Genomic DNA, 23,382 nt, shown 5'->3' with positions numbered 1-23,382 from the left:
CTATGTTGGTTCCTCAATGCCGACGGAGAGTCTGGCATACGCAGGCTGTTGATAGAACTGTTCCTGCTCTGAAGCTCCGGTCGCATGCTTCCGATCGAATTTTCGCGGAATGCCGTAATAACACTTGAGCTTGACCCACGGCGACTGTCCTGAGGCCTGGCATAGACCGACTGGATGCTCGAAGCGGAATCTGCTCGACGGCTACGACCCAAGGATTGGACAGGGCTGGGAATCTTTGAATGCTTGCCCAAGTCCGCACCCAGAGTTTGGGACGATGAAGTCGATCTGATTGATCGCGTATCAAGCGCCGGGCGCCCAGTACGCATGAGAAGGGGGGTGTCTGAATCATCAGAACCACTCTCATTGGCCTCTCCATCAAGCGCTTTCAATTCCTCCGTGAGTGCTTCAAGCTGGTCAGCCCCAGGCTCGAAAGAGAACTGTCGGCGATGCTTTTGGGTTGTGTTGAGTTGGGGCTGCGACTGGAATTTTCGGAGGGTATGCCGCGGCGCAAGGCCTTGGTCGAAATACTCGTACGTTCCATTGTCAGAGCTGGTTTTTTGACGTGGGGTCTGGGTATCATTCTCTTCGACATGTGCTGTCAACTTCTCTGCCGATCTAGTCTGCGAGAACAGCATCATGAGACCATGATTGAAGCTGTTCACCTCTAGACCTCGACGTCTTGCGACAAGTGTACCGAGTGCCCGAAGAGCGATAAGAGCTTCGCATTCGGTAGCTGGCTCCATGCCGGTGTGCTCCAGAATCGTCATCTCGTCAGGCAAAGGGTCGCCAGATCCTCCTGAGAAGCCAGAAGCGACAGAACTAGTGAAAGATCGAGAGGGCCTCGTCTTCTGAATGGCAACGAGATTGAGCTCGCTCTGGACTTTGCGCGACAATGTAAGATTCTTGGTGGTTTGCGGTGGGTTCCCCACAGGTAACTCTTCCATGTCGTTGGTGAACTGCGTGGACAGGACGGCCATCTTTCCAGAGGGTGACGACGGCCGGTTCAGAAGCGCTGTAAAAAGTTAGCTAACATACACACGACGTGTGAGTTGGTTTGGTTCTGAAAAATGCATAAAGCAAACGTATTCCGCCGCCACCACGACAGTATACCGAGAATGTCTTCGCGGTACTATCGGCGGTAGAGTGGTCACGCGAGAGAATTATATATGCGGCAACGAGAAGTACACAGTACGCCTAAAGACTCACCTCTCTGACTCATTAACTTGATCTCCTGGTCAAGTTGCGCGTGTGAGAAGAAGTCGTATTTCGGCGGGAAGCTGTCGTGCGAGATGGTCTTGCTATGACGCCGCACAATACTGTCTTGACGAGCCTGTATGAGTCTTCTTTCTGTTAGTAGAGGAAGAGCAAAAGATTGAACACTACCTAGGTACTCACCCAGTCATGCCACTGGCCCCACGAGCTATGAGTAACTCTAAGCGCCGTATCTCCGCCCCATAACGATCTCTTGAGCGTGTCCAGTGCTCTTCGGCCTTTCTCCAATCATTGAGTGTCTCCTCCAGCATTGTACTGAGACACTCCTTCTGCTCTCGTACCTTGCGATAGTCCTCAAACACACGGAAGAGGCCGCTGTTATGCTCCATCGGTATCGGCCAAGAAGCTGTTATCATATGCGATCGGACAGATGTTACGACGTCGAGCGGGTCTATGTAGGTCTGGAAGGGCGCTGGTGCATCTTCACCCCATGGCGCAGAAAACGCGAACTCGGGCTCTTTGGCTGTCTCTTTGAAATTGGCGAAGAGCGACGTGTAGCGAGCGAGCTTGGGCTTCGAGTCTCGACGTAGGGCTGGGGTATCTGAACGTTCGCTTGGTGCGTCATCTGCGTCTTCGGCGATAGGCGTGGTGTGCGCACCGCCTACAGGAGTCTGTGGTCTGCTGCTCTGCCGCGTCTTCCGCCAGGTAAGTTGAAGCCGATGGTCGCTCGAATCATCGGTGCCTACAGGAGTGTCGACGTCAATCTTGAGCGGGGTAGATGTTCTCGGAGGCTTCTTTGGCTGCTTGCTGTGTCCCAAGCGCCAGCTTTTGTTGTCGGGCATATTCTCGTCGTCGTCCTTTGCTAGCTCTCTCGATAGATGCGTAGCAACAGAGAGCCCCGGGAGCTGAGATACGAAAATATCCATAGTTTCTGTGGGTCGTGACTGCCAGTTAGGTGAGATTGTGCGGGGCGACTGTCGAACAGAAGGGTAGGAGTTGTCGACTGGGAAGGCGCGGTCGTCTACAATCAGCTCTCACCTTCACCTCCGCTTCCGGATTTCAGCATGACGCGCGCTCACCACTAATGACGGCTATGGACGGCTTCTTGCTGAGCTCCAGTGTCATCTTGATAGAAGGCAGGCGCGACCTCGCCCGCTTTCACTGCTCGGAGATGTGAGCTTTTCGCTCTCCGCCCCTTCCGCCCCTTCTTTCCACCTGCGAACACTTGAGTTTTCTGGAAGGTCATTCAGGTTTTGATCATGGTCAGTATACTCATCGGTTTCGCTAAAGAGATTCGTATCACGATAGCGCTGAGATGTCGCATCACGGAGACGGAAGGAGGGTGTCATGTTACCAGCGAAAGTTTTCGCTGTAGATCAAAAGTGCGTACAGCCGTAAAATATCGATATTGTAACACTCGGAACTTGATAGAACCCAGAGACGAGACGAGGAAACTGCGAAGAATAACAGTGATCAAATGTGCCGTCCACGAAGCGCCGGTAGTCAAAATGAGCGGTATTATATACCAACGATGGAGTCTCGTCTCTCTAAAAACGTGAAGTTCATAGTTGAAAGTCGCAGAACGTCATCTCATTGTCAGAGGGCAATCCTCATGATATGTCTGAAGTCCGCGGCGAAGCGAAGTGTCCACAAACGGCTAGCGCCAGCTGACCCGTTCAACACTCGCGACCTCGGGACAGTCACGGGCGAACGACCATCATTGCACCAACAACGACAAGTTCTGCCCCAGGCTTACGCGTATCGACGTTTTGGAAAGAGCGCAGGTCAAGAGATGGTACTTGGCGACTGCTGCATCGCATTGTGATCTGAGAGATCGTTGCCAAGGGAAGTGCTCTTCCGAGTTTCGGCTGAGTTTGAGTACCGTTTCACCTCACTCCAACCGCTCTGCATCACGGTGCTTATACGGTACTACACCACCTTAACGAGCCTAATCATCAAGGCAGCAAGGTGGACGTTGTTGCAGGCTGGATGCCCTCCTGGCTGATGCTGAAGTCTGCTTTTGTGGCCACGATGAAAGGCAACTTTACATGGTACGATTGAAGTCGATACTACATATTCCATTGCATCATCGTCATACCCCATAAGGATCTGGGTACAGAAGCCGCGCGTCTCCTGTTCTTTGGGAAAGCATCGACATCTCTCCGACATTTTTGACACACTTCAACACACCTCATCCCCGGCCGTGCCCTTCCCGCAGAACCAGACCGCTCCACTCCCCGCCGTTGCTATGGAGCAGATCGTACTCCTTTCGCTAATACAGTACCAAGAAACAGGCAGGAAAGTCTAGACTCCGGTTTCAGCCTTCTCAGCGCGAGGCACAAAGTAAGGTACCAGGATGACTTTGTGATTGACAACGGCGCCTGATGACGACGACGGCGGTGTGCCTGTATGTCAGATGCGCCGTGGCTGGCAGGCTATAAGTTGGAAGTATCCTCAGGCCAGTAGACGCTTTCCTTACTTCAAGCTCACCATCAAGTCAACTTCTTCAAGTCAATCTTCTTGTTTTCCACCCTTTCTATACATTCACTCTTTGTCGCCGGGCGACTTTACCACGTTTACAACTACCTTCTACGCTTCTTCTACATCTACTCTCCGAGTTCAATAATCACCTAAACACTATTTCAAAATGAAGTTCTCCGCTGTCATCGCTACCATCGTCTCCATGGCCGCTTTCGCCATGGCTGCACCCGTCGCCAACGAGGGTATGTTCTCTTGTCAAACCCAAACCCGATGTGGAGGAGCGATGACTAACAAGAAATAGCAGTTGCCGTCCGTCAGAACCATGGCATGTGTGTCAAGGGCACCACCGCCGGTGTTGAGCAGATCGAGGGCTGCTAGAAATTTTATACCCATGAGAGGACGTAGAAGACGGAGGAGCAAGATTACCACGAGTTGTGACTAGGGGAGAAGAAATTGGAGGATACAATGGTCATCGCAGAACGGCGGTGCCGAAACGATATAGAAGCGTCCGTTCTGGTTGCGTTCAAGTAATACAAGACAATTGACAAAGCATCACGGTGTGATGGGCTTGAATCATTCTCCACGTTCCATGTTTCTTTCTCACTCGTGAGAGGTAATACCACTCACCTTTGTGGTGTTACGGATTTCCTACTCCATGTAGCAATGGTATAAAACGAGTGGTCTAGAACCACTAGCTCATCGGTAGGTTCGCGTGGGCCTTGCAGACAACGTTTCTGCCTGAGCAGCGTTGATAGTAAACGCCACAACAGCAAAGGAACTCGGACATTGCCCCTCACTCCAAAAGTACAGACTGTGAAGAAGATGAAAAATGCGTAATTAGGTAAGTCCAACATGACCACATCGCTACATAGGTATATAAACGCTTGAACGCTTCCAAGAAAAAGAAAATGCAGGATGAAAATGCCAGCAACATGCTCGTCAGGCACTATGCAACACCATTACTCCCTTTCAAGGGTATGCACTCTCGCTCTGCTGCTTCTTCTCCTTTTCCTTCTCCGCATTCTTGCCCGGTCTGAAAGCATCCAGACTGATTCTCCTTCTTTCCCTGTCCCTGCCCTCATCTGCACCGCTAGATTCGGCCTCGCTTTCCTTCTCCTTCTCCTTTTGCTTCTTCTTCTCTACTTCTTTGATGGCTTCTCCAGTCAATTCTTGCCTGTTCATGCGTTCTACGACGTCCTTCTTCCTCGTCCTCTTGTCACCCAACCAGATCAATAGACCGGCTGTAGCATTGCAGGCGATAGAGCAACACAGGATGACAGTTGTGATGGCAAAGGGACGAACCTTGTAGTAGATACCCCAGGTGCAAGCGCCGAGGGAGATCTGGAGTAGAGAGTGGCAGTCTAGAAGTACGACGATGGCGACAAGGAAGCGGAGAGGGAAAGCGTAATGGGTCTCTGTCTCATGAGGCTTGTAGAAGGAATGTGATTTGCAGAATTTGGCTTGGTGGTGTTCGAGCTTCTCTTGCTGCTTTGGCGTCAACACGGTGAATTCCCACTGCTTCTCGGGGTCGGCTGGGTCAATAGCGCGTGGTCCAGATACGGGAGCGTGTTCGGCAGGGAGGTCATTGTGATCGGTGAGGTCAGGAAGCATGTCCTTCTTACGACGAGACCATGTGAAATGGTGGTAGTGAGCAATGTAGATCATGTGGTATGTGTCGACACAGCGGAAGGGTGCTAGGCCGTCTCCTACAACAGCGAAGAGGGCAACAAGGACACTGTCGATGACGTGGACGACGTAGATCTGCTGTCCACCGACATTGGCCCAGCCGATGAGGAAGAGCACCCAGGCCAAGCCGAATGCGGTGATGAGGAAGGCGTAGAGGGTGACTAGGAAGCCAAGTGCTGTGTATTGTCAGTAACAGTTGAGAAATATAGCGGTACAGATACTTACGTCTCCTGACATACATGCCGAATCCCTTGAGCGAGCGCTTCATCTTGGAGCGTCTCGAGTGAAGCATGTGCCGCACGTGGTCATTCACCTCCTTCTTGTCCTCGACGCTCCACCCAGACAAGTCAGTATCCTCAGGAAGAACAGCGAAGCGCGACTCAGTAAGCTGCGAATCTATCGTCATCATGGTGGCCGTCGTGGTCTCAGTCGCCGAGCGCTGGAATCTGGGAGCCGCCTGGGCCGCCTGAGCTTCTGCCTCTGCCTCCGCCTGAGCAGCACGAGCGGGTTCCAGTATGCGCTCGATCGCTTCCAGACTGTCGGTCTCGCTCTTCCGTCGCTTTAGGTTGTAAGTGGGCCGGCGGTTCAACCATGGCAGGTTCGGAATGAACAGCGAGTTTTGCATATTTGTCAAGGAAGTAAGTGTCGCGACTTCGGGGTCGATGGTGTCGAGGACATCGACCATGCCTGAGGTGTAGTTGGACGACATGCCGTCTTCCGCTGCAGGAGCAGGAGCATGAGCGCTTGTCGTCGGCGACTTCTCCTCTTCCTTCGTGCCCCAAAAGGGTATCCTAGTCTGTATCGCGCTCTTGACCTTCCGTAGTCGACTTCTGTCCGGCTCTGGGTTGTTGAGGGTACTCTGGCTCCCGTTGGCGGAGGAAAATTGTCCCAGCTCTGCCTCCTCGTCCAGCGCAGGCAAGGGAGTGCTCGCTCTTATTATAGAACCCTGTGGTTGCTGTGCGGATTGTCTTAGGGCGTTGGATGAGGGCATGCGCCGTATGCCGATACTGGCTTGACGGCCGACTTGCGGTCGTCGTGGGTATTGCTGGGGTTTGGTTGGCGCGGAGCTGCTTCTTGCTCGTTGCGCGGCAAGAGTGCTTGACAAAGGTCAGCATCGCACTCTCCTCTTTCTCGTGCCTAGAACATACCTGTACGTGACATGCGACGAGGGATCGGTTGCCCTGGTGGGCTTGGGGACATGTTGGCCAGCATCGATGGATGACTCTAACGAGGTGGGCGGCTCGATGACAGGTTGTTGTGTTGGTTGGTCCGCGGCTGCTCCAAAGTCCTGCGCATTCGTCCCAGGCTCGGCGCTCTGAATTCCTTCGTTGACGGCATGCGTGCTGGAGTTATCGTGGGGTGCCTGAGACGGGTGTGGAGCATGCAGCTCGCCCGTGCCGGAGCCTGAAGATGTCGCGCCGGCACCTCTGGCGCGCGCGATACGCGTCTTCAACCTCTGTAAATCCATAGCGACCACGGAATTGAGGATGGGGAACGCAAACCCCAGGGCAATTCCCGATAAACATGTCTTTATGACTTGGAAACGGCCGTGACCCAATGCAGTCTGGCGGCTGAGGATTGGCTTTTACAAGCCTGGAATTTTGTCTTGGGGGACGTCATATTGCGCCGCAACCACTACCACCCCCTTTCCCCCAAGACGACTCACTCGCATCGCACGCGCGAGTAACGCTCGCGGGGACGGTCCACTAACGCCAGTCAGTGTTTGGACTACAGAGGTTAACGAGCGATCGTAAGGATCTCACGAAACGTACAGCATGTAGGGCGAGGCCGTTAGGGAGACGTGCTCCAGGGAGCGACCTCGACTCCCCAGATCTGAAACTCCGGTTGGCACCCTTGCAATGATCGTTTTCGCTTACGGAAAACCGGATCCTGGGTGTCACATGCACACTGACGCTATGTCTCGCGAGTCGTGGATGCGTTCTGGCCGTAGCAACTACTAAATATTGAATGTTTTCGAGCATTGATACAGTTCTCATGCTCAACTGTGTTGACATAAAAGGCTGCGGGATGATGCAGGGTCCTTTTAGTCGCACTGGTAGCTAGCGGCGGCGGGTACCTGACTTAGCGTATCTTCACGTTCCGCCCAGTACCGCTGGTTTGACGCTTGTCGTCTCATCTCAAGTCGCTATGGTTGGTATACTGACATTCTGCTCAGAGCCTTTGAACACGCCTGCAGCATGAATGTGAAGATCATACTCTATCTGCCCTTGACGCGTCGAGAACTTTGGTTGAGGTATTGTTTTTTCACATTCCTTCTAACATCTATGACGACATCCATCCCTCCATGGACCTCAAAGACCGAGAGGGGTCGATCACTATCCTAAGCGCTTATGGATCGTCTTCGAGGTATGTATCCAGATGATACAACACCGGTCCATCTGGTCCAATTCTACGATCTCCCTCCAGCGCAGCCGTCGCTAGCTCACGCAAGAACCGTTTCGGCAAATCAACGCACTGGAGTAAATCATGGCCTTTGAGACCGTACCAACTATCAACAATTAGCTCCCTTATTAGATCCCCGCGTACTGTACCTTCATAGATAATCTTTATGCACTCTAGGCCAGGGCGTGAGTGAGCAACGTTTCTGTCACATCTACGGGTGCTGATTTGCTCATACAGTGCCTGAGTTGCCAGATTACGTGTGTGTAGATCGAGCAGCAATTCAGCTATCACGTATACGTGACATATACTTTGAAGACTTCTTGAGCCATCCTTGAGCGTGATGCGATCTGTATAGACGGCTTCCAAATAGTGCTCAACATCTTCTAATCTCAGCTCAGGGTCAACATCATAGAGATTGATAGTCTTCGCGTCAGAGTTGTTCCATCTGCCACTAAGCGCGTTGGCGAAAAATTTCGATCGCGATGTTATGACGGACTGGTGAACAAACAGTTCTGAACGCTGAGATTCGGGCCCAACGATAACTTTGATGAGAGGTGAGGAGATGAATCTGGTATGCTGTCAGTAGTGGTCTAAATTGATGGGTTGTTAGGACTAAGTACCCATCGACACCTAGTCTTAGTACTTTGACGGGTGTGTCAGAAGATGTGTTAGGAGATGTGTCAGAAGATGAGTCAGAATTTCTCCGTGGTTGCGTTGACATGGTGTTCGTAGAAAGGCAGCAAGGTTGTTAAGTCAAGTAGAGAGCTCTTTCGTAAGAAAAAGAGGAAGATGAGAACAATTATCGGAATTAGAGTTGGATAGCGTTTTCTTTGTGAGATCTAGCTTGACAAACTCTTCGATCCTGTCACTAATCACTCGGCGGCTTGATTACCTGAGGTACGATCTCAACCCAATAACCCTGATAGCCGTTAGTATGCCGTATGTCTCATGCATTTGCTTCCACTAGTTGGCGTTCACTTACATCCGGATCCTTCACGAAAGCGAGCTGTTTGAAGACATGCTTGTAGCCGTCTTGTACTGTTCCGTGTTTCCCTTCTACAGCCTCCGCAGGCAAACCCATCTGCTCTTCTTTCGCCTCATCCAGCGGCTTGATGACCTCGTAGCCAAAGCTTTTGATCCTTTCCAGTGCTTCAGGGACATCTGGTACTGTGAATCCAATGTGACCGAAGCCGATTCCCGCCGGATTAGAATAGTCATTGCCAGAAGTGTACGGCGTAGACGCGTCTGCGGGGATGTGGTACAGCTCTAGTAACCCCTTTGAAGTACCGAGGGTGGACATACCTGTAAACATTTTAGTATTCTGTCGAGTTACGGAGTAAATGTGTGTACCTACCACTATCTCGTGGTCCTAGGTAGTAAATGGTAAATGGACCAGCATTGAAGATGAACACAACGTGCATGCCCAAACAGTCACAATAGAACTTCAAACTCTTTTCTGGGTCTTTGATACGCGTCATGAGATGATTGAGGCGGTACTCGGCAGTTGATGGTGAGCTTGGCCGTGGAGGAGGAACGATGTGCTTGCCGACCTCGTATGGTCCTCGTGGATAGTTTTCGCTGGAAGACGCCATGACTGTGTTGTTAAACTATACCCTCGTCCACAGCTTGCGTCTCTTGAGCAACCTCTCCGACATTCATAACTACTTATATGTCATTATAGTTTACTAGTCTCAGTAGCCACATGTGGGGCATGTGGGGTAAGTTGGCGGCCTTAAAATCCTAAGAACAGGTGCTGGTTGGATACTGTGCTTCTTCTCTGGATGCTGCACACTTTACATGCAGCGCGCCTAGAGAAGATGTTGATTTGCTTATTGGGAAAAGGGTGGCGCTTTCAGCTACACCCAAAGTACGCGTCACACTAGATAGTGGCGTTGATAGAAAGGAAGAACGCACAGATGTGATTGGGAATACTTTCAGCTGAGGATCCTTCTCGACAAGCCCATCACCCCAGAATGATATCTCGGCGACTACCGGGAAAGCACAGGCGAGGATGTAGCTCAGTTCTTTCGCCGGAATTTACGCTGCGGACAGACATGACCCCTATGCGCTCCGTCATTCCGTCTCTAGTACGCGTAACCAGAACATAGTCTTTGCATATGACTATGCCCGTGAATAGGTGATTGCAGAGCGAGAAATGTAACTCATCGTCGACATCACCCGTGACATCCAGTAGCCATTCATGATCCTCAAAACTGCGCTCGCCAGAGCCGGATATCATCTCAATAGTACCGCGTGCTGCGTACATTGCGTCTTTATATGTGCTGGTTGGACGATCAAAGATGTGTGAATGCCGACGCCGTTTCGTTGGGATGTAGGCGAATCGAAGGTAGAGAACTTCAGCAACTATGCGCAACTGATAAGTGCAATCGAGCGCAAGATCACTGTCATTATCGAAAGCCATCTTCACCAATTCTTCCGTTAGAGGTTCGTCTGTTCCATCGAACTTCATTACATGGAGTTCCACTGGCAGAATATTGTCCCAGGTCAACGGAGATGTGCATGGCCACAGAACAGGGGCAATCCAGCCCGCCCAGGACCAGCTAGGAAAGCCTTCTCGCCGGGTAATTTTCGTGGATGTTTCCGGATTGACGACCCAGCATAGTTCCCGGCAAAACGCAGCATTGAGCTGATGTTTCACATCATCCAATTGAACCCCGTGAGCCCAAAGATGAGACCACATCCTAGACCTGGATTGGATCTCTGTACAGGCAGTCATGGTATACGGTATGCCCCAATACTGATAACACGGGTTGTCTTGCGTCGAGAACGACTGGAAGAGGCCACGCATTGCGTTTAAAACGTCCGATTGATAGCTCAATGCTCGTTTCGTATAGCGCACGATATGCTCGCGGAAAGGATCGTCCCAAGTGCTTCGTATATAGGCACTGCTCCCCCCGCTAAACAGCCCTGTTGAACCAGATGAATTCTCCGTGGTGACTGATTCGAAACAACTCATTGTGTTGCACTCGAAGATAACCTGCTCCTCAGTGAAGATGAGCTGCAGGCGTGAGTAAAAATCCTCTTGATACGTCCTGCACGGTAAAAGCTCATGGTCAGTACTGATGAACACGTATAGACAAGGTAACTCACCAAGCTCTTTGGGACCAAGGTGATTCGCGAATGGGTGTTTTGAAGTCGTCTAGCCCTGCTACCCATGTCGTGCCATTCAATTGAATGGAAGGAGGCGTAGTCCGACTTCGACCACCAACACCGGGTAGTCCATGATCAGAGTGATCACCAGCTGCAGCAACGATGGTCACTGCTGCCGCAGAATAGATCATAGACATCATAGATAGCTGGCTTTGTAGTTGATGCGGATCCGACTGCTGGTCGAAACAATATCTTAGCGGTCATCGTCAGCATATGTCCAACATGTTCTTCTGACGTGAATCCTACGCACTTATCGCACCACAGGTATCGGTAGCCAAGCTTAAGGGTGACTTTCATTGCATCCTTGATCGTTTCTGGCAGGTTCAACAAGCTCTCCGTGGCAGTGCCACAGCTAAGGACACTGTCGTGTTTATTGGAAGCTGAAGGTTTGCCCCAAACGTAGCTAAGTGCAACATACTCCGCACCTGGAAGTGCCACGATTATCTTGGATGACCTGCAGTCGATGACTTTGAGTGCAGTTCTTCCTGGAGTCCACAGCTGAGAAGTCTGGCCTTGGTGGAAACATACGTCTCCATGGTAGGTCTTGCAGTGCGTAATCCACTTTCGTAGCAAAGGATAGTCAATGAGGTTCTTCGGTAGTGTACGGAATCGCAGGTTCTCATGTCCGGACTCTGGAAGAATGAAGCGGGATACAGTGGAATCCTCTGATTGGACGTAGTAGTTCCGAAACGAGAGATCGCGAGGTCCTCCAACTGTTGACGGGCCTTGATAGTCGAAAAGCCGAAACAGTGCTGATTTCCTAACGGTAGATGACGAACACTTTCCGTGCAGTATAGCAGCAAAGAACAGACACAGCGGGCACTTGGAACCGTTCCTGACAACTAGCCTCTCATTGCACACCCCGACTGGAACAGTAAGGCGAGATGCCAAGTTTTTGCACTGCATGCAAAGAGGAAGGGTTCTCGACTCCCTTGGAAGGTCAATATCGCGTGCAGAGGCAATGGCGTTCATGATGTTGGTGTTTCGGCAGAGGCGGCGTAATATCTACGACGTCTGACACAGGGAGACTGGCCCTCATTATGTCGAAAGCCCATAGCGATTCTCATGCTATCTGCTGCATGTATGCGTGGCATTGCTGCTCGAAGTGTGGCGGGGTAGGAGGCTCAGTCCCGCGCGTGGACATCAAAGAAGCCGCGAGGCAAGGCCATCAGAACGCGCTAGCAGCCGCCCCGCGAACAAGGGTCCAGCGGCAGTCCAAAGTTTCGAGAAGGAACATTTGCGCCACCTCAACACCACCACATTAACGTCAACATGGAGTTCCAAAGAGGAGAGCGCGTAAACTTGAACTTCGATACCGGCGCAGTCGAGAAGCTGGATCAGGAAGAACAGCATGAGCTCCCCATGCCGTCATTTCCCACTTTCGTGGGCGACATCCAAGAGCGCGAATCATCACCAGCTAATCCCCCAGTTGCGCCCTCGTTCAAACCGAATGTGAATGGTTTCCCGGCGCACAAGAAACGCGTACCGAGAGTATCGGCCTTTAAACAGCAACGCGCCGCAAAGGAACAACAAGCTACCGCGCCACCGAAACCGCCGGCAACGACGCAGGATGTGCCTAAGCCGCGGAGCGCATTCGGTGTGGACAGGGACGAGGAGAGAAGGGCAATAGATGAGGAGAACAGGCAGACGCTGGCAGCCATGTCAGACGCGGAGATTGAGCAAGAGCGACAAGAGCTCATGTCAAGTCTCAATCCAGCATTGCTGCAGAAGCTGCTCATGCGGTCCGACATTGACCAAGGGAGCAACGAGCGGGACTTTGATACAGAGCCTCCAGCACCAGCAACCACTGCTACCCCGGCGACTGACGAACCCAAGCCAGAACCTCAGCCAAAGACCCCAAGCACGAAGAAAGTCTCCTTCGCGGCACCAGAATCCGAAAACGAAATGCCGTCACAGCCAGCATCGTCCTCGATACCCACCGCGCAACCCCCGTCAGACGACAACACCACATCGACAGCCATGCCCGATACGAACGACTCAATACACTTCCCACAACCCCCACAACCACCCGACCTCGACCCAAACGACCCCTCATTCCTGAAGAATCTACACGAGAAATACTTTCCCACGCTACCCTACGACCCCTCCTCGCTATCATGGATGTCACCCATCGACCCATCAGACACAAAGTCGCCCTACCACCCCTCGCAAACCGCCCTCAACCCCGCCGAACTCCGCTTCGACTTCTCGGGCAACTTGCTAGCACCCAGCGTCGCACGATCTATACCCACAGATCTGGGCCTCCACCACCATGCCGAAGCTCCCGAGGCAGCAGGCTACACAATTCCCGAACTCGCAGTTACGGCGCGGAGTAAAGTCGCGAGTCAACGGTGCATCGCATACCAAACCCTGGGTCGTATTCTATACAGATTAGGGAGAGGAGAATTCGGGGTTGAGAGCACGGAGCAAACGACCGATGGGCCGGCTAAGGTAGCCAAGAACCCAGAGGTGGAGGAAGACGAGGATGGAGAGGAGTGGGTGGAAGAGGATATTGGTAGTGCCATTGCAGGCGGACTGTGGCAGTGCGTTGAGGAAGGGCGGGTGATTGAGACGCTAACTGAAGAGGCGAATAAGGAGAGGGGGCATCTAACTGCACGCACATTTGCTCAGGAGGCGCTGTGGAATTGGCGGAGAGGTGGCGGGAGGAAGAGACAGGCTGTTTAGGCTTTATGCAAGGAGATGGAAGTACCACTTAGATGTATGATATCACGAGAATCCACCAGAAATGAGTTCGAACTCATCGTTATGCATTATCCGTATTCTATTCATACCCCATTGCCAATACCAAGATGCTTGTCAGCACGACTTGTACCTGTCATGTCCATCGGCATCACAGCATACGCTCAGCGTAGCTCAAGTCGGCTCGCACATCGCGGACCCACATCCGATTGATCGGCCTGTCCAAAGCCTTCATAGCTTCTGCCCCTCTTGGGCGGAGACTCCAATCGAACCCCCTTTCTCTTTGCCGGAGGAGTAATGCTAATAGAAGAGTCTAATCAGCAACCGGTAACTTGGAAAGAGGAAGATAGGAGCAGGGGCTCAGAATAGAAGAGAGCTTACTCCTTCTCCACTCCGTCGATGACAGGCACATCCTTCAAGTCTACCGGCTCCAACGCGGGCATCTCATCGTTAGAATCGTCGTCGAAAGTAACATCCTTCATCTCAATATCCTTCTGGGTATCCTCCTCGGTCTTCTCAGGCTGGCGGCACACGGCCTCGGTATAGTCGTCCACAAGATCGGCTCTTATGTACACGACACCTGTGCTGACCTTCGGGCGGTGTGCTTCCTCCTTGTCGAGCACTACGCTCTCTTGCTCAACTTGATCTACGTTTTCGTCATTGTAGACTCTCCACTCATCCTTGTGGAAGTCGTAGATGTAAATCCAGTAATGACCACTTCTGACGTCACCGCGGTGGGTAAAGACAGCATGGAGACGGTAGGGCACGGAGTTGCAGTCCTCGAAGACTGTGTCGATTTTGGATTCCAGCAATGTTATCTGGTCGTCGATGCCTGACAGATCGGCAGCGAGGTCGGCGGCACGGGTGTGGAGCGTATCAGAGAGTTCTGGAGGTGGAGTCGGGAGGAAGTCCTGTGACGAACTCGGTTGTTCATGCTCTGACTTCTCTGTGGCCAGACTGTTGACAAAGTCGCTCGTTGCCTCTAGACATTCAGGGAGGTTCAAGCCCTCAATGCCTGTTGTCTGTAGCTTTGTCCTCTTAGCATCTAGCTCTCGCAACTCTTTCTGTTTTGCCCATTGCGCTTTGCGAAGCTCTAGCAGCTGCGCTTCGCTTAGTGTCGGTGTTCTCGCCAAGTAACGATCCATATACATCGTTTTCTCCAGGCCGATGTGCGAGTGGTCGTATACAGGCTTGCCCTCCTTGAACTGTAGCCGCTTCACGTTTATGATCTGGATGGGCGCAGCCTTTTCAACGTAATCGTATCGCATACCGCCACCATCCGCTATCTCACCCAAACCGAAGTCTTCGTCCAGGGTGGCATAGAGGGAGCGGTCTCGTTGTCCAGTGGCGACAAGAAAATGGTCTCGAAGCTCTTGAACCTTCTGCACGCCGTCTGACTTTTCCATTACTGTGGTGACGTCGCCGAAGAACAGGTTCTTGATGGCGTCTCCTTGCTCACCTTCGCGCAGAATGCTGTCACCTGTTATGGCACAGGAAATGAGATCAAATATGTTCGACATGACTTCTGCTGCATCCTGTTGTCGAGCGCTCTCCTCAATCCTACCAATTCTCGAAATCGATTGGACAGCAGGCTTGATGGCCGGTTTAGGGTCTGCCCGTGGTGGGATTGGCGGAGGCCGTGTTGGTGGGGCAGGCACATCGCCCTCGCTCTTGCCTGCTGCAACGTCGTCGTTCATGACAGAATCAGCAGGTGTAATCGGCGCCGCATCAGCATTCTCCATGACCGAGTCTGTAGGATTTGTGTTGTCGCCAGTCACGGCTGAGCCGGCTGGAGCTTCTGCAGGAGCGGACTGCATCACAGCAGGTGGAAGCATCGGTCCACTAACCGCAGCTCCATCAATCGTGCCCAAGCCTGCGCCGTCGGTAGTGTTTACTGGTGGTGACTCCACTGGATCCGCGGGATTGTCTGATTTGCATAGTGCGAGTGAAGCGAGGTCTATGGCAGGCTGTACCGTGTCTGTGGATGCGGTGATCATGCGCTCAAACAAAGTCCGCAACTCCCGGACGACTACGCGAGGTTAGCATCGATCTGAAGTAACGAAAGACATACTGACACTTCTGTGCCGTCAAAACCCTTTCGGCTGTGACCCACATGCGCCCAACTTTCTTGTTCTTCAAGCTTTCTGGAGAGAGATCTTGTAGGTATTTCTCGCAATTAAGAATGAGATCTCTCAAGGGCTTGATGGTGAACAGGAATTGGAGAACGCTGTTGAGATAGCAGGTATTACCGATATTGCGGAGCCCAACCGGCCATGAATCGAGGGGGTATTTGTTCCTTCTGGCTTCGGAGGGGTTGACGTGGTTGTCGCCAAACCTCTGTGACTGGTCGTTCTCGATAAGTTTATACGCTGTCTCCATGCGTGCTCGTTCGCTGGAGCCAATATCGTAGGTGCTGACTAGAGAGCCCAAAACTGCAAGTTCGAGCTTGACGGTTCTGTCTGGTTGTTGGAAAAGGGCGTAGGCTTCACCGAGGTCCATTTCAGGCTCGCTCATTGCCCCGAACTTGGCGAACTGTCGCAGTCGTTCGCTGTTGCGCGCATCTGCTATGATATCCAGGGCTTTTCTTGCAGATTCTATGCTTGCGGGGCTGTCCTGAGTCTATTTGAGTGTTAGCAATCGTCAGAACAGCAAACAAGTCATGTCGGGACCCGACGTGCACGGTACCTTTAGCGAATACATGGTCGGGATGAAATCGTCGGCTACACCAAGCTCAAGATCGAAGAACGCCATGGCCTGCTCGTACGTCTCGATAGACCCAGAAGCCTCTGACCGTATCCTGTCGCTGTCACGCACGTCTCCGAGAACTCGCAGTTGCTTTCGTGCCTCCTCAGCCTGTATAACGCTGACATCGGCTAGCCGCGACCGGAAACATCCTATGATATGATCGTCGCCTATCACGTTTGCGTGGGTTGGATCAATCCCAAAGTACTGGTAGGCACGCTCGGTATCGCGTTTGCTAGTGAGACCCTGTGAGGCCAACAAAGCAACCTGCATCTGAAGCATCTCACTTTGGCGACCGGCAGCGAGATCCTGCAAGCATTCGAAGTAGTAAGCCTTGTTCTCGATATCGACAGCGCCTTGTCGAGAGAAGGCGAACAGGATTAAAGCGTCGTCGAAGTCACCGACGGCGCCTAGACTAGCGTAGTAACTACATGTCGTCAGTAAGCAGGAACGCCGGTGAAGGTGAAAGCGGGGCACATACGGGTGATCTTCTTCGTGGTTTGTACTGCGTGTCTCCCGTCCCTTCGCCTTAGCGTCTGTGCAGCTTGTCAGTGTCCACATTGTGTAACAAGCGGGGCGTATATGGACATACAATCCGCGCATGCTAACGCTCTCTCCATATCGACTCGGGACGGTGTGGGATACATGGGCTGGTGTCTGCAGCCCACTCGTTCATTCTCCGGCATGCTAAGTATTAATGTATTCAGCTCGTAGCGAGCGTCCTCGATCTTGTTGCGCAGCGTCGATTCGAGAGGAGATGCCGCTTCATCGGGCCTAGGGAGATACCAGACTTCTACGATGGCATCCTCTTCCTCTTCCTGGCGGTTCTCGAAGCCCAGGCGCCGTAATATCGAGTCGCAGTCCCTACCGAAGGTCTTGAGAAACTTCTTGTTCAACAATGGGATGCGTGCCTTGCCCTTCGCGGGCTTCAACGAATCCTGTAGGTATGTATTCAGGTAATCGGGAGCATCGACCTTCCGCGCCATGTTTGCGTCTGCCCGGTCGCCGGCGATCTGTTTCGCTGCTTCCCATCGTCTCCTGAGTTGGGCCTGGTCGGTCAAAGTGACAATGTCCTGCTCCGAGAAGCATGGCGGCTTCATGCTAATCCGTACCCTGACTGAGCACTCGGGCGCAGTGCAGCGGAAAGTGTAGGTGCGCGGGCGCAGCTGAGCCTCGATTCCACCGGTGCCACTCGAGCTGTCTTCTCCTTCGTAGAGGAAGTGGTGCAAGGCATAGTCCTCATTTCCCTTCCCACACGACTTGATCTTGGTGGCATCGGTGCGGTGGTCGACACGCACATCGACATGCCAGCGACACTTGTTGCAGTATGAGGCGACCTTGTATGTGGTATTCGGGGTTGCGTCTTCGCCTGCAATCGGCAACAGCGACTGCTCAGGCTTGGTGAAGAAGATGTGGCGGCAGTTCCTGAAGGGTACGGCGGCGACTGCTGGGGCTTTGCTGTCGTGTTGCGGCGGGGCACTCGTCAACAAGTTCCGACCGGCCCGTTCTTCGTGTCGCGGATCGTATGTGAAGAGGTCCTGGAGTAGCCGCGGCGCCGTCTTGCCTGCGAGTCGTGGTTAGCACACGCTGGTGGGACGAGGGTGGACAAAGTACCAGGCGCCATAGCTGCTGTGCGCGGTGGGGAGCAATAGTGTGGCGTATACTATGGATGACAGAATGGAGGTTTACTGGCAGCACAACATGCACGGCGAGATGGGTGGAAGAGGGCGAAGACGGGAGTAGTCGCTACTGTATGATTGAAGCGTTTACGGACAGAGCATCGTGGGCGGCGACCGCCTAGTAGAAGCACTACAGTGCTAGATTCAGGAAGAACAAGACAGCTGGCCCACGTGAAAAGCCCTGACGCATGCAACTACGCACATGAAAACACAAGACCGCAACGGTACAAGCGGCGAGGCACACGGGCTCGCGGCATTCACTGCGACAGCTCGACGACGCGGCGCGCGATGATGCAGCCAGTGCCCGCCCGCCGCCGCTTGAGCCCTGAGCGCCAAGACGCTTATGGTCTGGCGCATCTTCCCGCTGCCGACTTCAACAACGTCGATAGAGCTCCCGAGACGACACCCACGCCCAATTCGCCCGCCATGGCCGACCAATACGTCACCTACCACCCGCGGGACGCTCTCTCGAATACTGCGAACACGACGCTGCAGACCACGGCCGCAGGCGCCATCATCGCCGGTGTCCAGAACACTCTCCGGAAGCAGAATGTCGGAGCCATGGGCATCCTCACCCGGTCGGGAGGCATAATCGCGCTATACGGTCCGTAGCAGGTCAATTGCAGGAAAATGCATCGGAACGAAGCTAATTGACGTGTAGCCGGTGTGGGAGCCGCCTATCAATTCACACTGGACGCGACCAGCAACCTGCGACAAAAGGATGACTGCTACAGCGAGGCAGTTGCCGGTTTCGTGGCTGGATGCGGTGTCGGTGTTGCCAGTACGTATGCTCAGAATGAATGTATACGCCCGTACTGACAAATCACAGGGCGAAGCCTTCCATTCATGCTCGGTGCCGGAGTATGCTTCTCCACGGTCCTCACTGCTTACCGTTACACTGCTGGAATGCGCGGTATTGGAGACATTCGCGACCAGGTCGACGACGATGGCGAGGTCGAGCGCAGGGAAGAGCTGAAGAAGGTGCGCAGGCGGCCAATGTCCGAGACTCTGCAGCAATTGGGCGAGGGACGAGGTATGTCAAACAACGGCCAGAGCATTCTTGCTGAAGCTGACTTTACCAGGAATCTACGGTCCTGGTTACGAGGAGAGGAGGCGGCAACGACTGTTGGAGAAGTACGGCGTCGATGTCAAGGCAGCGCAAGAAGCCGCCTAGAAGCATTACACATTTCCTTGGAGTCACAGCAGCAAACACCACAAAATCCTGAGCCGCCTCTGGCTCGTGTATATAACTCAACAATCGAAGACTTTATCAAGATTATTCTTCGCCCCTAGGCTCAATGCATGGTATCGGCCTTCCCATCCTAGTTTGCTTCAGACAGCATCGATGATTGGTTTCTACTAGCAGAGGATGAAGGTTGAGCTAAGGAAGGACTCTACTATGATTGCGCAGAAGGATAACATCCATGCCGTCGCTTCCGTTGCAGGCCGACTGGTATTGGGCATTAGACAAGGGTTCTGCGCGATGTGCGGAGAGCTTATGGTGATGCTTGAATTGTTCAGTTCAAGAAATGTATCTCGGATAATCGCCATGCCTCAAAGATCCATACATCTGACAATGCACGAGACGCTATTGGTGAAATGCGGGGTAGCGTGCATCCCACCAGTTCGATAATGTCGCGTCTTTCGACCCTCAATTGGAATCCACTCGTGATTGAGATCGGTGACACGAAGGACTTCTAAATTGTCGACCTGTTACATTGCCAGACTGTCACCTAAACTCGTAGTTTCTGTACTTCATTGGTCTTCACCATGTTACGGTTTTCGCGCGCTCCATGCGCGTCTCTTTCAACCCCACTAACCAACCCACCGACGCGTGAACATCTCACCGAAGAACTTCGAGGCTCAACGCATGCCAAAAGACAAGAATACGGCTGGCGAATATCAAACCTCAGTCCTCAACTACCTTAACGTCGCGACAACACCCGACGCGCAATGGCCGAGTCCAACCTCAAAGAGACCTTCTACCGCCAGTTCAACCAAGATGTCGCAAGTCCGTCTCCCACATATCCACCACAGCATGCGCCTTGACTAACACACTCAGCACTTCGCGCGCAAATCGAAAACCTCTCTTCCGTATCCACATCCGGCGGCGAGCGCAATGAAGCAATAGACAACTGCCTGGCCGGCATAAACCGAGTAGCCCTCGATGTCCAGGACGCCTCGAGCTATCTTCCGGCGTACGATCAACGGACGTACAGCGAGGTGTGTTATATACCGAATATAACGAAGCCTTAAGAAGAGCTGGAGGCTGACAAGAAAGTATAGACGATCAAGCGTTTGAGCGAGAAGCTGTCAGAAGTGAGGAATAGCTTCGATCCACCCAAGAAGTTCAGTTTCAAGAACAGGAGGAAGGATATCGCAAAACCAGACGCTGCACCCGATACATCGAGCACGAAACCGTCCTCCGCATCGGAACAAAAACCACCATCACAGCAACAACAGCAGCACGACACAACGCAACACGACTCTTCCCCGTCAGCGCTCTCCTGGAAATCCCACGCCCGTATAACCCTCCCTTCATCTCCCCACGAAACAAGTTCACCGACAGTGTCCCACCTCACCCACTGCATCGTCGATCTCAGCGCTCCAACGAAAGCCAACGCGCCCTTCGCTGCCCTCTACCTCCGCTCCATAAGCTCATCGCTCATAATAACCGGTCAAGTCGCAGGCGCAATACACATCACCGATGTCTCCAACAGCATCATAGTGACGGCGTGTCGGCAGTTTCGCATGCATGGGAGCAAGAACGTGGATGTATATCTACATAGTACGAGTCGGCCGATCTTTGAGGATTGTGAGGGCCTGAGGTTTGCGCCGTTGCCTAGTGTACATGTTAGTCTTCTCTTGGGTACCTGCAGTCTTTGCTGTGTAAATTTCGCTAACGACCGTATAGACGACACCGGAGATCGAACAATCGCCAAATCAGTGGGATCAAATCGACGACTTCAAGTGGTTGAAGGCCGAGCCAAGTCCGCACTTCAGTCTGCTACCTGAAGCCGGGCGCATATCTGAAGACGCGTGGAATGAGGGCATACCCGGGAACGAGAATGAGAGCCTGGATGATACCCTGAAGGCTTTCGGTGTACGGTGACGGAAATCGACCATCAACACAGCCATGTAACAGGTCTCTCAGCCTTGGCGTGCACTCTAGCCACTGCGGATTTCCGGCTTGTTTCAATCATGACATATTCCGAGAAGACATCACAGTGCAACGAAGATCTTTGTTAATGGCCGAAGTAAAAAGTGTTGTATATTACATGCATGCTGATCTGTTGCGGCCGTGTAACTGGTAGTACATGTGAGGAAAACCCTGTCTGGCTTAAAGAACACTCCCTAAAAAGATCATACCACTTCCCTTAACCTCTTTAGACCCACAGTGTCGGTATGTGGACAGAGTTGGAACGCTCCATGCTAAACGCTATACGCGATGCAAGAATGTCTCACCATGTCGACCTCCTTCAACAACAGCGCATCTCTTTCACGACAGAAAGAGACCGATGAGAGAACCACGCTTTGGCTTATGCAAAGTGAGCGAAGACGAGAGCGACGACAATAGCCGCGAGGGAACTCTTTCCGGCACCGACGATATGGCCGGTGTTGATGGGCACTTCGATGTAGCTGGGGTAGGGGGCAACAATCGTGCCGTTGATACCGCCAGATGGGTAGGGATAACTGCAAAGACCGGTCAGTGAATATAGAAAGTATCAAGAGTCAGTAAGACGTACCCAGATCCGGAGGGACCACCAGAGGCACCTGAAGGGACGCTGGTCGGGATAGCTTGCGTATTCGTGTTGGTGTTGGTGTCATTGCCAGGCACGTCTGAAGGTCCTGCCGTGATGTACGAAATGAGAGTCTGTGTCTGATAGCTCGTAATCCTAATAGTGCTATCGATGACCGTGGATCCAGGACCTGTTGTAGGCGAGGGGCTTGGGTAACCAGGAGTAGTAGACAATGACGCTGAGTACGTGCCAGGGGCGGTACCCGAGGACCCTGTGGCGGCAGAAGACGTAGACTCTCCGCCTGTGTATGTCGGAGCAGCTTCGATAGAGCTTCCAGGTGGGGCAAAGTAGTTGCTGGATGAAGGTCCGGCTGAAGGGCTTCCAGAGGGTATAGCAGAGCTGGCACCCGGGTAAGAAGCTGTAAGAGAAGTAGATACAGCATCCGTGTTGGACCTTGTCAGTGCAGTTGAACTACCTGATGGCACGAGGTATCCACTGGAAGATGGTCCAGCAGGGCGAGACGGGGCAGCCGAGTAGCTCGATGACACTGTTGGTACACTTGGGTATGAACTTGCGGGCGATGAGACTGTGATGGAAGTCGGTACGGCATCTGTGATAGAGCTTGATAATCCAGCTGAGCTAGCTGGCGGCACGACATAGCCACTCGACATTGAGCCGGTGGAGGCGGCTCCCGGAGACGTGGGCACATAATCCGTATTGCTGCTCGGTGGCGCGGATGAGCCGGACGGTACGTAGCCTGGTGTTGAAGGAGTGGCTGGGTTACCAGAGCTTGGCCCTGACAAGGTGGTACCTATGGACGTAGGAACTGCATCGGTGTTGCTGACGGGTGGAGTTGCTGAGCTGGCTGGGAAAGTAGAGCCGGTGTATGACATGCTTGAGACCGCTGAGCTACCAGGGTTCACGGGACCTGGGTTAGTGGGTGATGAGACCAGCGAGCTGCCCGGAGGTGTGACATATCCACTTGAAGAGCCAATGGAACTAGGCCCAGCTGATGAAGCGGGATATGAATTGCTAATGGCGTTGGTGTTGGTAGATGAAGGAACCACAACGACACTGCTTGCTCCAGTCGAAGGCAATACATCTGTGACGATGGTGACTCCAGTGCTTGGAGATCCTGATGGAAGCACCACACTCACGCTAGGAGGCGTAGCATATGCGCTGGATGGGGAAACACCTGTTGGCAGAGCACTCGTCTGGGGAGCAGACCCACTGGGATATTCAGAGCCACCTGGGAAGATTTGAGACCCTGAGATGAGGCTGACAGAGATGCCCACGGAACTGGTGGGGTAGGCGGAGCTAGCAACTGATGAAGGAGCAGCTGTGGTTGGAGGTGGCCCATACCCAGGAGGCGTCGAAGAAAGTAGACAGATCGTGGTTGTTGCAGTGACATAGACAACAGATGTCTCAGCAGTGGTGGTATAAGGAGGGCAGCTCGCAATATCGGTGCAGATCTCCTGGATCAGGTGGGTTGACGTAACCATAATGACCGTGGAGTGGGTATCAGTGAGGGCACGCTCGACACCTGTTGACGTGTCAGAGTTGTTCGA

At 52.9% G+C, this 23,382-nt stretch overlaps 9 protein-coding genes across 9 annotated transcripts; 4 read left to right on the top strand and 5 right to left on the bottom strand.

The window, feature by feature from the left end:
• On the bottom strand, positions 1–2,138 carry J4E88_001457 (uncharacterized protein; the record flags this gene model as incomplete). The annotated part of the gene is made up of 4 exons (XM_049395126.1): positions 1–190; positions 535–1,012; positions 1,207–1,298; positions 1,396–2,138. 4 exons carry the CDS (start codon positions 2,136–2,138, stop codon positions 1–3), a joined length of 1,503 nt encoding a protein of 500 aa, XP_049258990.1.
• A 1,721-nt stretch (positions 2,139–3,859) lies between these two features.
• Positions 3,860–4,071, top strand: J4E88_001456 (uncharacterized protein; the record flags this gene model as incomplete). The annotated part of the gene is made up of 2 exons (XM_049395125.1): positions 3,860–3,935; positions 3,995–4,071. 2 exons carry the CDS (start codon positions 3,860–3,862, stop codon positions 4,069–4,071), a joined length of 153 nt encoding a protein of 50 aa, XP_049258989.1.
• A 591-nt stretch (positions 4,072–4,662) lies between these two features.
• Positions 4,663–6,847, bottom strand: J4E88_001455 (uncharacterized protein; the record flags this gene model as incomplete). Its single annotated transcript, XM_049395124.1, has 3 exons — positions 4,663–5,555; positions 5,605–6,476; positions 6,528–6,847. 3 exons carry the CDS (start codon positions 6,845–6,847, stop codon positions 4,663–4,665), a joined length of 2,085 nt encoding a protein of 694 aa, XP_049258988.1.
• Positions 6,848–8,650: 1,803 nt separating this feature from the next.
• On the bottom strand, positions 8,651–9,374 carry J4E88_001454 (uncharacterized protein; the record flags this gene model as incomplete). Its single annotated transcript, XM_049395123.1, has 3 exons — positions 8,651–8,701; positions 8,765–9,084; positions 9,137–9,374. The coding sequence occupies 3 exons, from the start codon at positions 9,372–9,374 to the stop codon at positions 8,651–8,653; spliced, it is 609 nt and encodes a 202-aa protein (XP_049258987.1).
• A 2,851-nt stretch (positions 9,375–12,225) lies between these two features.
• On the top strand, positions 12,226–13,638 carry J4E88_001453 (uncharacterized protein; the record flags this gene model as incomplete). The annotated part of the gene is made up of 1 exon (XM_049395122.1): positions 12,226–13,638. One exon carries the CDS (start codon positions 12,226–12,228, stop codon positions 13,636–13,638), a length of 1,413 nt encoding a protein of 470 aa, XP_049258986.1.
• A 392-nt stretch (positions 13,639–14,030) lies between these two features.
• On the bottom strand, positions 14,031–18,019 carry J4E88_001452 (uncharacterized protein; the record flags this gene model as incomplete). The annotated part of the gene is made up of 6 exons (XM_049395121.1): positions 14,031–15,682; positions 15,729–16,272; positions 16,339–16,822; positions 16,877–16,931; positions 16,988–17,959; positions 18,010–18,019. 6 exons carry the CDS (start codon positions 18,017–18,019, stop codon positions 14,031–14,033), a joined length of 3,717 nt encoding a protein of 1,238 aa, XP_049258985.1.
• Positions 18,020–18,365: 346 nt separating this feature from the next.
• J4E88_001451 (uncharacterized protein) lies at positions 18,366–19,248 on the top strand (the record flags this gene model as incomplete). Its single annotated transcript, XM_049395120.1, has 4 exons — positions 18,366–18,678; positions 18,736–18,855; positions 18,904–19,107; positions 19,157–19,248. The coding sequence occupies 4 exons, from the start codon at positions 18,366–18,368 to the stop codon at positions 19,246–19,248; spliced, it is 729 nt and encodes a 242-aa protein (XP_049258984.1).
• A 779-nt stretch (positions 19,249–20,027) lies between these two features.
• J4E88_001450 (uncharacterized protein) lies at positions 20,028–21,186 on the top strand (the record flags this gene model as incomplete). Its single annotated transcript, XM_049395119.1, has 4 exons — positions 20,028–20,085; positions 20,137–20,297; positions 20,361–20,849; positions 20,989–21,186. 4 exons carry the CDS (start codon positions 20,028–20,030, stop codon positions 21,184–21,186), a joined length of 906 nt encoding a protein of 301 aa, XP_049258983.1.
• Positions 21,187–21,613: 427 nt separating this feature from the next.
• Positions 21,614–22,707, bottom strand: J4E88_001449 (uncharacterized protein; the record flags this gene model as incomplete). The annotated part of the gene is made up of 2 exons (XM_049395118.1): positions 21,614–21,767; positions 21,821–22,707. 2 exons carry the CDS (start codon positions 22,705–22,707, stop codon positions 21,614–21,616), a joined length of 1,041 nt encoding a protein of 346 aa, XP_049258982.1.
• Between the last annotated feature and the right edge of the window lie 675 nt (positions 22,708–23,382).

Source organism: Alternaria novae-zelandiae (genome assembly GCF_023758075.1).
Source record: "Alternaria novae-zelandiae strain BMP 2774 chromosome Unknown scaffold_2, whole genome shotgun sequence".
Lineage (NCBI taxonomy): Eukaryota > Fungi > Ascomycota > Dothideomycetes > Pleosporales > Pleosporaceae > Alternaria > Alternaria novae-zelandiae.
The sequence above is the reverse complement of the archived record's forward strand: the minus strand, read 5'-3'. Positions and strand labels throughout refer to the sequence as shown.